The sequence below is a fragment of the Rhopalosiphum maidis genome, chromosome 2, assembly GCF_003676215.2.
Source record: "Rhopalosiphum maidis isolate BTI-1 chromosome 2, ASM367621v3, whole genome shotgun sequence".
NCBI lineage: Eukaryota > Metazoa > Arthropoda > Insecta > Hemiptera > Aphididae > Rhopalosiphum > Rhopalosiphum maidis.
In genome coordinates, this window is record NC_040878.1 from 63,234,096 (window position 1) to 63,248,619 (window position 14,524).

The following is a 14,524-nucleotide window of genomic DNA, read 5'->3' on the forward strand; positions in this document are numbered from 1 at the left end:
ATCTAACACAAATCTGCTGATTAAATTGCTTCTAGAAATAAGTCAATGACTTAAAGTAATTAAGTAACTGTCATCCATTCTTGCTATAATACAATCAATTACTTTTGTCTTTTTGATCCTATAAAATCTATATATAAATAAAAATGTAAAAATAAAAATCTTTGTCACGCATGTCGAATATCTTGCTTTTTTTCTTTAATGAAAGAGTACATCGCGGAGTAGGTTTTAAGCTTATTTCTTATTCTATAAGTTAATGAAAAATCGAGTTATTCATTTTAAAAAAATCTACAAGTACACATATTATAAAGATATATTTTTTTCATTTGTGTTACTAATTAATAATTATTAGTTATTTAAATGAATATTTGAAATAGTGTAACAGTAGAAAACTTTTTCGCTGTTTTTGGTTCACACAATTGAAACTTTATGAGTTGTTGCTTTTTGTTCCAGGATGAAAAGGAAATCGAATTTGGCCTGTTCAAAAAAAAAAAAAAAAAGAAAAAAATGGTCAAAAAAGCAAGTTGGTCGAAGTCATTATGTAAAGTTAATATGCCGGAAATATCATCTATACATGCAAATTAGAAAACAAAAAGTATTATTTATAAATGTTAGCATCAGCCATCAGGAAACCAAATTTAACAGGGATGCATTTTATAGTCAACTAAATGCACAGGTATTACTAGTATAAATATGAATGCGTATTTATTTTTCTGGACAAATAAGTAGTCTTAAAGCTTATAGGTTCATCACATGAACTATCAAATTAACATATTTTTACTTGTACTTTATAACTATGCATTGAGAACTAAAAAGCTTGCAACACTGGCACAATGCATTCTGAAAGGTTTTAAACTGCTGAATAAATGATTAATCGGGCAACAGGAAGTCAAGTATATACAGAAGAAATCAATTTATTGTAAGCACATACTAATTAATTTAGTTTTGAAAATGTTAGGTTCTTACTTAAATATCAATAATAAACAAAAATTTAAAAAATATATTTATTCTAAAATAAGTAAGTAATAAAATTAAAAATATATTTCAAATAAAAATAAGATATTGAAATTACTATTGAAATACATTCAAATATATATATTTTTTATTGTTAAAAGGAAAATCTACAATTTATACAAAATGTTTATATAATAAGCAGGTTTTATGAGCGGTGAATACAATATAATCAGTGAATAATATGAATAAGGAAATTTCCAGTGGTAACATATTCATATTTAAAAAATGAAGATAATCACAATAAAATGGTTTTACTTTACTTTTTATTTAAAATACAAGATACTAAAAAGAAAACATTGTAAACTTGTTTATGCACAACACATAATAATATACACTTTTAAAAGATAGAAGGGTATTTTTCAAAATATTTTGTTTTTTACCAACCAACATCCACTGCATACAAACAAGAACATTAAGACATTGTGATATTGACATTGTTGAGACTATCATTTAAAGATCTTATGGTAGAATATAAGGAAATATATCACATTTGTTTATTTTGTTATTTTTTTTAATAACTTTAATATCATTAATAAATATAATTAATATAAAACACCGTCGACTTGAGATATATTATGATATAAATATTGATGTAATTAACTTTCTATATAATAAACTCTTTTCTAGGTCCTTTGAAATTTGTTTTACCATGAATTGTATTATAAATTGGAACATGAAATAAAAGTTTAATTTATTCAATTTAAAAACAATCTCAACAACCAATTTTTCTCAGGTAGCAGTCAGGCGACTTTCAGTTGTCACTCCCCCAAAGTAAATTTTCTATACAACTGTTATCTATAGTTAGGCCTCATCTTTGTATACAAGGTTAGCCGCCAAGTTGTGTTCTTAACTTGAATAGGGTTTAAATAGATTGGACTAAATTAATTCTGATGAAATATTCTTGTTGTTTAATAAAATGTTTGCACTAAAATTAAAGTCTATTTAAATTAAATATATCATATTTAACAAAAAAAAAAAAAAATTAAATGAAAACTAATCCAATGTCAGGTATTTAAGTAATATAATGAATATATTAAAATGTAATATTTAATATAAATGAGTACTTTAAAATATAGAATTAGAATACCTTTGTTAAAAATTAGTTTTTCTATATGTATAAAAATCAGATTGAACATAGAAATATTATCCTACCATATTATTTTACTATTGGTGAAATTAATAAAGTAAAAGGATACTGATCTGCAATTTGTCTATCATCGTGAATATTAAGTTCATTGAGAGAATCTAATTCTTCATTTACTGAATCAGAATGACTGTATGATATAAATGGTTTATAATCAGGATAGTTAGACGACCACATATTTTCATATTCATTCAAATTAGCAACAACTTCTGATTTAAATTTAGCAACAGAGTTGTAATCTTCGACCATTCCAGACCACGTTGAATTTTCTTCTTGTATCAAACTCTCGATTTCTTTCTATAAACAGAAAGGATATTAATTAATTTTTGGTTCAAATTTAAAAAAATACTAATTAGTAATAACTAACTAAAATTAATAGTTATTAATTTGATATAATAGTAATAATATCATAATATAGTAATATGTATCTAAGGATCAGAGGTCTTCAACACACTTTTTCAGGTCGATCTTCCTTTATTTGAGACTTGCAAACACATTAAAAGCATATATCACATATTTTTTAATATATTTTCAATTATTTAATACATGTTTTTTTATAAACGCAATTGAAATTTTAAAAAATGATAGGTATTCTGCTGCCTAAAATATTGAAGACACCCCCCCATTTTAGATAGACAGATAAATGTAACAATATAAGTAAATAAATAACTTATTTTTGAATACCTTTTTATTTTCCACATCCTTGATCATATCTTTCAACATCGATAGTACTTTGACTCCTTGACTAGAATTGTTAGAATACATCATACTCATAGGATGAGCTACTTTTGCCTCCAATGATTTAACCTGAGTATCTATACGTTTAGCTAAGGCATGCATATCATTAAAATTCATATTTTATTATTTGGTACAATTAACCGACAATAATAAATTAATACTAATCATACAAATCTGAAATTAAATTTCAAATATATGTATTTACTTTAAAGAAAGAAAACGCTAAGTCAATAAATAAAAACAATGTACTCAACATAATACAAAATACATAACACTAAACTGATGGATATTCGCATAGGAGACAAGCGTTAGGCATAATATTACAGAACTAAAGAACAATATAATATTAATAACCACCTTTATAAAGCTGATATTATAATAATTGTTACCTATATTCTGTGTAATAATTTAAAACAGTTTATTATCAGTTGATAACATTTTAATAATTTGACTATTTACGCGCCAAAATCATAACATTATCAAAATTACAAAATGGCGTGAGTCAGTCTTTACTCTTTATTCCTTCACACCTTCCCTGATGTTATAGCTCGACTGCGAGCTGTTATTTTCCTTCCCTGTGGCCAAGTCTGCAGTTTCTACTGTTTCTACTTGTAATATTAAATTTAGGCCACGATTTAAGATAATTATCTTAAATCGTGATTTAGGCAGAAGTGCAGAACTCAGAATCAGAAACTGTTGCAAGTAGGTAGTAACATAGACGTATAATATACGTACTATATACTATTTATACTATTATATTATTATGTAATATATTATACGTCTATGGGTATTAGGTACATATATGATATATTTTAGAATCTTTAGATTCAGGACTTGATAATGTTATCTAATATAAGTAGCCAGTAGCCAGTAGGTAATATCGTTATGATTATAAATTTATAACGATATTGTCGATATTACATTTTCATTAATTTTCATGGGAAAGTGATTGATATTTGTAAACGTAATTAAAACAAAAAAATTATAATAGGTATAGGTATATCAATAAGTATATCATAAGTTATAATAAAATAAATAGTTCACACAATATATTAAAAAACAACTCAAAATAATTTAATCCATTATATAATTATTATCCTAAAAGTAAAATGTATTTTTTATATTTATATAAATTTTGTAAGAACATATTTTCGTATGCTCACAAAAAAAACTAAGGCACAAGGCCCAAGCATTATATTATATTCTGTATCTTAGGCCTTGACCATTAATATGTCCATTATAGGCATTACTCGTTAGATATTATATTTAAATTGTTTATATTAGTTGCATTTATAATGAAAATGAATAGTGATTTAATGTCATACCCTGAAACTGTTGGAGACACAATTGTCATTTGCCAATGACTGTGAGACAAGACAATTTCAGTTTCACTATACTCATATATTTTATTTGCTCTTTTACGAGGGTATTGCTATTTTTGTAGAGTAAATCATTGTTAATGAATACCATTCTACTCGTATTAATGGATATTTAAAGACTTTTTAATATTAACATTCATTATTTTTATAATTTTTTATTAATGTTAAAGCAAGGATTGTCCAGACAGAATATTTGTAGAGACTATATTGGATATATTACTTCAATAATTATTTTAGAACGAGCAATTTAGTACTTAAGAAATTACCCACTTTCTTTTTATTTTATTTTTTGAAAGCAAGTGATTTAAAGTGCTTAAGAATTCAAAAAAATTGTTACTGTTTTAAATTTTGAGTGGAACGATGTATGTATTGATTTTACAATGATGTTTATGTATTTTTTCTTTGTATCTGTTTTCACATTTTGAACAATAAAAATGTTTCAATCTTCAACTTTTAATTTTTATTAGAAACTTCAGTTTTTAATAAAAATTTATTAGCATTTTCTTGACAGGATAATTTCTAAAATATTTATGCCCATTTTTTACTATTTACTATTTAGTATTTACAAATATTTTAAATTGTATTTGAAAACATTTTGTCTGTGAGAAAATAGCTTGAAAATGTAGTATAAGGTTCCTCGTGAAGTCATGAGTTGTTCTTACAATAAGTTAAAAATATCAAAAATAGATACATGTTAATTTTTTTTTTTTAATAAAGTACAAACTAAAAAAAAATGAATATTTTAACAAAAATAACAAATATAACTAATATTTTGATGTTAGTAATTTAAAATATATTATTTGTAGAGACTTGAAACTTTTAACCATTATTGATTTCATATACATTATTATTTACTAATTTACTATACCTAAGTATACACAATATTTCCAAAATTATACGAAGATCAATTTTAAGTTATTTATGCTATGAAAATATTCATCCTGATAAACGGTGTACCTATAACAGTTGACAAATATAAATTAATAAAAATTAACAGGTATAGTTAATTATTAGTTATAAGATTTTTGGGTACCTTTATAAAATATAAATATTTTGTACATAATATAGTTGTATAACCACGTTAAAGGTACCTACAGTTAAACAGCATTGAACATTTAAACCTTAATAACGTATCTTTTATAAGTAGGTTATTTTATAATTATGTTTGAAACATTTTAAACACGTAGAAATTTAATAATATTTCCAACTTCCAACTTCCAAAATTCAGTATAGTATATAATATATAATATATTAAATAAGCACTAATAATAAGAAGTTTATAATATAGGTTTTAGTATATTTTATTAATAACACTCAAGTCAAATTCACTTAATTATTAAGATTTTTTCTGTTTAAATTTTCTATTCAACAATTTTAAAAGAACTTTAAAAATTAAGCAATATAGTAAAACAAAACTTGTTGTTACAGTTAAGAAAATTACAACTAGTACGTCGATTAAATAGTATTGGTACCATGGCATACCGACAGCGGCAGACCGAAGTTGCGGCGCCCCTTTGTGTCGGATGACATATTCTGTCCAATACACTGCAGTTTCTAAAGGAGACATAGGCCGATCACGAAAAGCTTCTGATAACTGTTTAGCCTTTAGTCTGTATCTATGTTTAACAAATAAGTAAAAATTATAAACACACATCATGCATAGAACATATTATTATTACGTATTGTTGTAATGGATAACAGTCTGCGGTATTAAAAATAATAATGATATACTTACTTAGGATTTGTAAGCATGGATGTTATTTTTATAAAAATTTCATCTTCATTCAAATCTCCATAATTCATCATCTCTGCAGCTCCTTTACTTACAACAGCTTTGATATTTGTCATTTGATCACCAAAAATTGGCATTGATAATATTGGAACACCTTCATACACAGCTTCAGTAGTTCCCAATAGGCCACCATGCGATATAAATAGTTTAACATTAGGGTGGGCTGTATACAAATAAAAAAAACATTACTTACATATAATAATTAATAATAATAAACTAATTACGCATTCATGGTCAAAAATTTAAACGTATAACAATTATACGTAGTTAAGTCGTATATACTGAAATTTAAATGTAAAACTTAAAATTGCTGTAATATAAATCGTACATTTACAAACATACATAAAATTTTAAACAACACACAATATGTTAAATGCGTATATATGTTATATTATAGGTAGGTATATTCACCTAAAATATCTCGTTGAGGCATCCATTTGCGAATCATTACATTGGATGGTTTTCCGGGTAGGTCACCTTCCCATTTCCACAGAACTCGTTGTGGAATTTTATTAAAGACATTTAAGAACATCTGTCTTTTTTCGGCCGAAAAAGTTTCACCCCTTAATAAACTACCCATGCAGAAATAAATGACTCCATTCTCAGCTTCGTCAATATATTTCTGAATGTCCTGCATACATGTAAAAATAATTGAATTAATAAAAATATAATATAAATACTACAAAATTACTATAAAACAATTCAACAATGGATTAATGTTATAAAATTAATTTTTATTTTGTTTGTTTTCAAACCTCTTCTAGAGGTTTTGATGGTTTCACGTGCAGACCTCCTACTTCGACAACGTTTTGTGGTAGTGGCCTACTGTCCCATAAAGAATGATATGTATTTACAAATAACAAGCTAGTCTTCAACACCAACTGATCTAATTGGGATGCATTTTTATAAAGTTTTGAAGCGATTTTTTGAGAGAATATTGATGATTCCGTATAATATTTATGAAAAGCTATCGATCGCAATAATGTGTTACAAGTCCGTTCTACAAAATTCATCTGTGATCCGTATGATGTCATTAGTACTGGTATATATGCAGGATGAGTGGGCGTCCCCGTGCGATCAGCAGACCATACGAATAATGGAGATGTAGTCCATGCAATGAACGGGGCTTTGAATCGTTCTATCAACGCTAGGTATAGATCGGTGTTACATGTTTCGATTACAATTAAATCGTAAATGTCTTCTGGCTGGTCGTACAGTTGACGCAGTGCATCAGTCTGAGTGTATGTTTCTCCGTTACGCATGATGTGAAACATGTGTTTATAATTATTCAAAATTGATGGCGAGTACATATGGTCCATGGTCACGTAATTTGGGTCCAATATAGACGACACATTGATGATTTGTATTCGCTTGTATTGTTCGGAAGCAAGGTCTGGATAATGTGAATATACCGTCACATTATGGCCACGACGGTGAAGTTCGGACATGTAAGAGTCAAAAATGATGTGATGACTAAGTGCTTCGATTGGAAATACACCAAGAATATTTGCACACAATACATCTTGAAAGAACGGAAATATAACTAACAATTGTATTACGTTTTGTGAGCTAAAATTTATCATTTTCATATAGATTTTATTATATTATTATACTATAGAACACTCACTACCAGAATACAAACATATTATAACGTTTTTCTTTGTATTTCGGCCATTTCGGAAGAAAATTATCTCCATTTATTAATCTCTATTGATTAGAGAAAGACAAATAAATCTTTTTTTTTTTTTTTTTATCAGAATGTTATTTGTGTGTCCGAGTGATTATAATAACACAATAACTATATAACTAAACTGACTTGAGTTGTACAACGATTTTTATTTTGTATTAAAATATATAGTAGTTATATCTAATTAGTAATAATATGACTGGTTTTACATGTTCTGATGAAAACAAAACTATTATTATGATAATAAAAATTAGACACTTACTATAGGTAAAATTTTGATTGGCGTTATGTGTATTCCACCAATTTCTACAACAGCCGGTATTAATGGTTTAAATTCAAATATTATGAAATGGGAGTTAACCATAACTAAACTAATCGTTTAAAATTAATTGGTCCAATAAAACCTCAACGTCAAGATTTCGTTTGATGATTTTTTCGTCTCTAATCCGACACAATAACAGTTTAAAACCAAATAGTTGAATTGTATGAGAAATTGTATTTTTAATTCTGCTATAAAAGCTCATTTGTGTGCCTAGGCCGGTTAATGTTGAAGGTGTATTGGTTAACGAATATGGCTGTCCAATTGCATGCTGATTCTAAAACAATAAGTTGCAATTACTCGAAAGTATAAAAATTAAAAGGAATATCGAACTTGAATACAAATCCTAAAAACAATTCATTATTAAAATGTTCAGCAATGAGTAAATCAAACTTAAAAGAACTATTTAATAATGCCTTCACGCTGTCTAAAGAAAATAAGGCTTCATATATTTTTCCGTGATCATAAAAACCCCAAATTATATTCATGGAACGTTATATTTCATTAATTGTATTACCCGAAGGCCATATGGCTGATTTTTTTTTATTATTGTTTATAGGCATTGATCTTCTAATTGATAAATTATTTATGTTTGAATGTTTTGTTGGATAGTTGGTGATAATAGTGATGTTGTGTCCTCTGTTTGCGAGTTTTTTAATATAAGGCGGGTAAACCAAATCATGACTTAAAACCTTGATGAGGGAACACAGCTAAAATATTTGCCATATCTGCTGGAGAAACCACTATTATAGCAATAATTACTGTTAAAATAAAACAATCATTTTAACTATGTATGTAGCTTATTACGAATAAAATATTATTAATGAGAATATTCTATAATATGAACATTGAACACTCTTGTATTATAACTATTATTTAAGATAAAACATTTTATAGATTAAAATGTAAAATATAGATTTTGTAGCTGTTATATTTATTTTAATAGGTACTTTAGTCAATAATATCAAATAAAATATTTAATAAATTAGGTAAACGTTAAAGAGATACGTATACTTAAAAAGTGTATTAAAATTATACACTAAAATATCAATAGTTTTATCGTATATTGAGAAAGATGAGAACAAAAACCTCATGACTTTATCATAGCTTATCACCAACTTATGATAAACAACTTAATATTTAATGCGTAAAAAACTACTAATTAGTAGTAATTATAAGAAATACGAGTAGGTATACTACTATAGATAATACAACTTTATTAAAAGATAAGATTGGGTTGTTGCATTAATCACTTGTAGATAAGATGTCTTCTATTGAATATACAATTTTAATATTTTTTAGTTGATTATTGATAGCTATATTTATTTTCAACGATAATATTATGTACTTAGCTATTACTAAATGTTTTTTTTTTTTGAAGAAGTACACATTTTCTCATACTAAAAAATATTTTTTGATTCAAAATATCAGCTATATTATTTTAAGTATTGATAAGTTATTAATGTACACTAACGTTTGATTATGATTGTATGCATAACCATATCTAAGAATACAAATAAACGAGTAAAATATGTTTTATGAATTTATGATGTATATCTGTAACTTCATGATCTCAATTATGTTAACCATAAAATTTAGTAGTTTTAACTTTAAAATGTTTATAATGTTGGGGTATCTAGCGGCTTATAAAATAGCTACTAATTGCTATCTGTAGTAAAAATTACTTAGGGTATATCATATAAATTATGGTCCGGGGTTTTTTAGCGTGTATAATGTTGTCAAAATTTCTACGTGTTGTGAAAGATGGTTATACGTGCCTATTGAGCCTATGGATAATTTGACTCATTAATATCATCAATATTTAATAGCTTTTGTTTCACTTAACTTACAGCATGTGGTCTGTCTGTTGTTTCATCACTATCGTGGTTACTTATGATTCATATAACTTGTTTAATAAAATTATTTATATTTAATTGAAAATGTGTCTTACAATGTATTTTAGTATAGTAATATTGTCGATAACTATTATTTTTCAATTATTTATGGAAATCTACATAAATCCATCGATTCGGTGGCGTAGCGAGGGAGAGGGCTGAATAGGCTGCAGCCCTTTCTCATGAAATATCAAGAAAATTTAAAAATAATTTAAATTTTTAATGGTCTAAGAAAATCGCTACAAAATCTTAAATTGTACTTTACAAAAATCCCCGAAAAAAAATCCTGGTTACGCCACTGCATCGATTAGAAATAAACTATGATTTTTTTCACTACACATAGTTTTCATTCAACATTATATATATAAAAAAAAAAAAAATACAAATGCAATTAGAAAAAAAATTCGTTAGCGAAAATTATGATATTATATAGATATAATTAATATTACAAATATTAATCTAGCTGCAAATCTGATGATTATTTTAAGCCGCATATAATAATGATATATGATAATTATATAATATAATATTTCTAAACTAGAAAAATATCACTAATCTACCCTAGAACACCGATGAAAATTAAATAATTATAATTTTAAAAATTTTAACATGAAATAATATTCACTTGTAGCATATGGGGTGGTTTTGAAAAATTATTTTTTAGAAACTCTTGAATAGACAGTGGACGCTAGACGTAACGTTTATCTTTTGTTTCAGTAGTGTAATAACGCAAAAATAAAATAAATTAAAAAAGAATAAAAATTAAATTAAATTAGATAAAAACACTAAAGTGACAAATACAAGGGACCCAAGCCTTGAATAAATGTCGGGTCTGTAGAACCCTTTTCCCTACACTTATAAGTGCAGGAAAATATAGTTACCTATCAGATGTAAATATTAAAATTATTAAAATTTACGCTTTTACCTTTCTCTTGATGGTCGGAGGGCTCTCGAGATCGTGATTCGAGAATATGATCAAATACACCGTAGTCATTAAATATAGAAAAGCAGATTTACACAAATTAACGCAAATAAAATGATGCTCATGCACCTTACCTTATTTGCTGTTGAATTCGTTAACCTGTTGTTGTCTTAATGAAACTAGAATGTGTTAATCACACGGATCCAAATAAAGAATAACACTGAATTATTTCGTTAAAGTGAAAATGGTCCAGTTGTTGCTCGCAGTCTCCGATGTGGTGGCTGTATCTGGTGCTCGTGCACTCTTGAAGGGTTTATTATTAAATTGTTTGGTGCTCATGCACTCTTAAGAGATGTTACTAATTCTAGCGGTGCGCCTGCACTCGTAAAAGAGATATTATTAAAATTACTGGTGCTCCTACACTCAGGAGAGAGACGTTACCCAAAAGGGTGGTGCGTCTGCAGTGATGAGAGAAGACGACGTGGTCAAGCCTGCCAGTGTCGCAGGCGGCTCCATCAAAGGCCTCGGCGTCTTTAGAGAAATCGGATTTCTCCCTGACGACGGAGATGCTCATTGGGCCATCCCTTGTCTCTGGCGGCAAGCGAAATAGATCACACGTTTTGTGTTACATTGTCACAACTACGAGTGAGTTCCTACGTGACCAAACAATGTAAATCGTTTCCCTCATCAGTAATTAAGGGCGATTATTGGTTTTTATTGACGGTTATCTGCGTGCGACAACTTTACCGTTATTTATTTAATAAAATAATAAAATATACAATAAATTATGATGTGTGAGCATATCATTACAGTAGTCCACCCCGAAAATTATTATTTTTAAATTACGTTACATCGCTACAACTTAGGTAGTACCCAACTAAATTGTTCTACATACCCGCCGTAATAGTCATACCCGTATTACGAGTGTAAAAGATAAAAGATAAAAATATTATGCGTGTAGATTAGTAGAGATCAGTAAACAACTATGGTTTGAAAGTTTATAGACTTTTTTTTTAACTATAATGCAATATAGAATAATATTGTTACATAATATTATACTGTATATTAAAGTGACGATTCTATACTAAACACTATAACTATACAGTATATAGTGCATATAAATTGTTATCAAATATTATAATTTATAATACTAAAGTAAATGTTTAGTGACCATAATAATATATTATATTTTATAAGTACTAACGACTGGCAGTTGTTTAGGTGGTATGACGTGTACCCGCCGATCTCCTTTACAGCAGCCATGGCCGGCGATACCCCGTTTAAGGACCAGTGCGTGTTGACCAACACCAGACTGACGTTGGACGCCAACTCGTCCAGGGATACGTCCAGGCCCAAGCGTTTTCTCAGCGTCCTCTGGCTCCAGGGCCGGTTCATCAACCGAAACATGGCAGCGGACACGACCGCTACGGCCGTGTTGGTCAGCCGCTGGCCGAGGTCCATGCGTTCCGGCAGGCCGCTAGACACGGACGGCTTGTACGCTATCTGTTGCGGCTGGCCGACCAGGGACATGGTCCACGGCGTCAGCGGACAGCTACTGAGCAAAATGAACGGCACGCGGTATTTTGCGGCGAAACCAAGCGGCAGCTCGCTGTTGAAATGTTCGGCGATAACCAAGTCGAACGACGCGGTGTGGTGGTCGAGTAGACTCCGGACGGCCGGTGCGTCGAACACGGCTTCCGTTGTCTTGGCTAAGCCGTACAGTATGAACATGTTCGTTAACGCGCTGACAATGCCGAAGTGCCCGGCATTGTCCGGTAAAGTGACGTTGTTGTTGAACATGGGCATAGAGCCCTCGACACTGATGTCGGTGATGTTCGGATGCGACGAATCAAAGTTGCTGATAACGTGCACGTCGTGTCCGCGGTCTGCCAGTGTCCGCAGGTAAGGCAAGAACACCATGTGATGGCTGTACCCGTAGTGCGGGAACACTCCGAGTATGCGAGCCGCGGACGCGTGGTAATACGCGGTCACGGTGGCCGCGACGAGCAAATAATACGTTACAATGGTGTTAACCATGGTTGCTGGCAGCGTGTCAACTTGCCGCGTGCCAACTATAGGTATAAGGTGTATATTGTGTACAGTTTCTTAATAATGTAATAGTCGATTACGTTGTTGTGGTCACGTTTAAACTGAGCTCATACTGTAAAACGACTTACGTACGAGATAGATGACGTAGATATAATATGCATTTTGTATAATAGGTATTGAACATCGCTAACGAGTAATGTTGGTCAGATAAGAATATAATGTGTACTCAGAATAGTTTGATGTGACTAGTTTTCTAGAATGGCGAATAGTTGAACCGATTAAATAGGGTTAATTGCTATTTGCTAGCCGCGTTAAGCAGAGCTGAGTGTAAGTATTAAATTATTAAAAAAATTGATACATACAATTTTTTATTAAGTGGAAAGATGAATGTCGAACACAGTAGAATTTTAGTTTTTGAGCGAAACGATAATTGTATTGATTTTACAATAATATATTTATGTTTTTATTTTGTCTTATAACACTTTTTTATACCTAACAAAAAAGAAATATTCTAATCATCAACAACTATATTTCTGACTATTGTAATCATATTTGGATCTATTTTTATTTTGAGAAAATTTACTAGCACTTTTCAAAATAAACGAAAAACAAAAAAAAAAAATAATTACGAAAAAACATGAAAATTTACTCAAAACTAAATTCTAACAAAATTGATTATGTGTTTTTGCTGTAAATTTAATAAAAATTAACAATAATTATAGTGACTTAAATTTGTCATCAAAATATTTATATTAGCATTATTTAGACATGATAAATGTATAAAACATATTGTCTCTTTTTGAGTTTTTTATAGGCATTTGATATTTTTTATTATTAATTTTGGTTTTTGGTTGTGTGTAAAAAAGATTAAAAATGTATTAAAAGAATTTTTTATGTTTTTTATGAAAATTAAAAAAAAGTTTAACGTATAGGCATATCAAATTTTTATGAATGATTGAAATTCAAATGTTGACAACATTGGATATTTAAAGTATAATAACGATTTATTATCTAACAATTTTTATGATTTTGTAATTTTTCAAAAAATATAAATTGTTGAAATTTAAACATTTTTGAACAACAAATGATTGTAACTAAATCAGATAAAATATAGTATAATAGCAATGTATAATTGATATTTGCGATCAATTTTCGTTGGATCAAATGAATATAACTGATTGATGTGTTGTAAATTGAATTTATTCACAATTATAAGACGTATATTATCCAGCCAACTATCGTGGTACACGAATTGATATAGAAGCGTAAGAAGTCAGAAAATATAAGCTTACAGTTACACCGAATTTTAATTTTATTAATCTAAAATGAGTAAAATGTCTTCAATATTTTCTTAACACCTTTTTGTTCTTTACGTGGTTTCAATAACTTTATATTCATTACAGTTTTGCATAATATTGATCCAGTATTTTTTTTTTATTAATTTTAGTTTTTTTTTAAGATGAATAAATTGTATAAATACATTATCTTTTCATCTCTAGTTAATTAGATCTATTTTAGAGTAGGTAAATCGTACATTCGTACATAATGTTTTTGTTGTTTTTGTATTTATAAAATGCGATCTTACATA

The 14,524-nt window shown here is 28.4% G+C and overlaps 3 protein-coding genes across 3 annotated transcripts; all 3 read right to left on the reverse strand.

Annotated features, from left to right (window-relative positions):
- Window positions 1-1,265: 1,265 nt before the first annotated feature.
- On the reverse strand, window positions 1,266-3,290 carry LOC113554110. The gene is made up of 3 exons (XM_026957806.1): window positions 2,840-3,290; window positions 2,208-2,452; window positions 1,266-1,469 (listed from the first exon to the last, which is right to left on the reverse strand). Exons 1-3 carry the CDS (start codon window positions 3,008-3,010, stop codon window positions 1,424-1,426), a joined length of 462 nt encoding a protein of 153 aa, XP_026813607.1. The 5' UTR covers window positions 3,011-3,290; the 3' UTR covers window positions 1,266-1,423.
- Window positions 3,291-5,555: 2,265 nt separating this feature from the next.
- LOC113551743 (UDP-glucuronosyltransferase-like) lies at window positions 5,556-13,186 on the reverse strand. The gene is given in 5 exon segments (XM_026954189.1): window positions 5,556-5,888; window positions 6,008-6,227; window positions 6,476-6,695; window positions 12,092-12,123; window positions 12,126-13,186. Coding segments are annotated over 5 exon segments (1,551 nt in total). The 5' UTR covers window positions 12,925-13,186; the 3' UTR covers window positions 5,556-5,608.
- Window positions 6,814-7,985, reverse strand: LOC113551745 (UDP-glucuronosyltransferase 3A1-like). The gene has a single exon (XM_026954191.1). The coding sequence runs from the start codon at window positions 7,651-7,653 to the stop codon at window positions 6,814-6,816; it is 840 nt and encodes a 279-aa protein (XP_026809992.1). The 5' UTR covers window positions 7,654-7,985.
- Window positions 13,187-14,524: the final 1,338 nt, after the last annotated feature.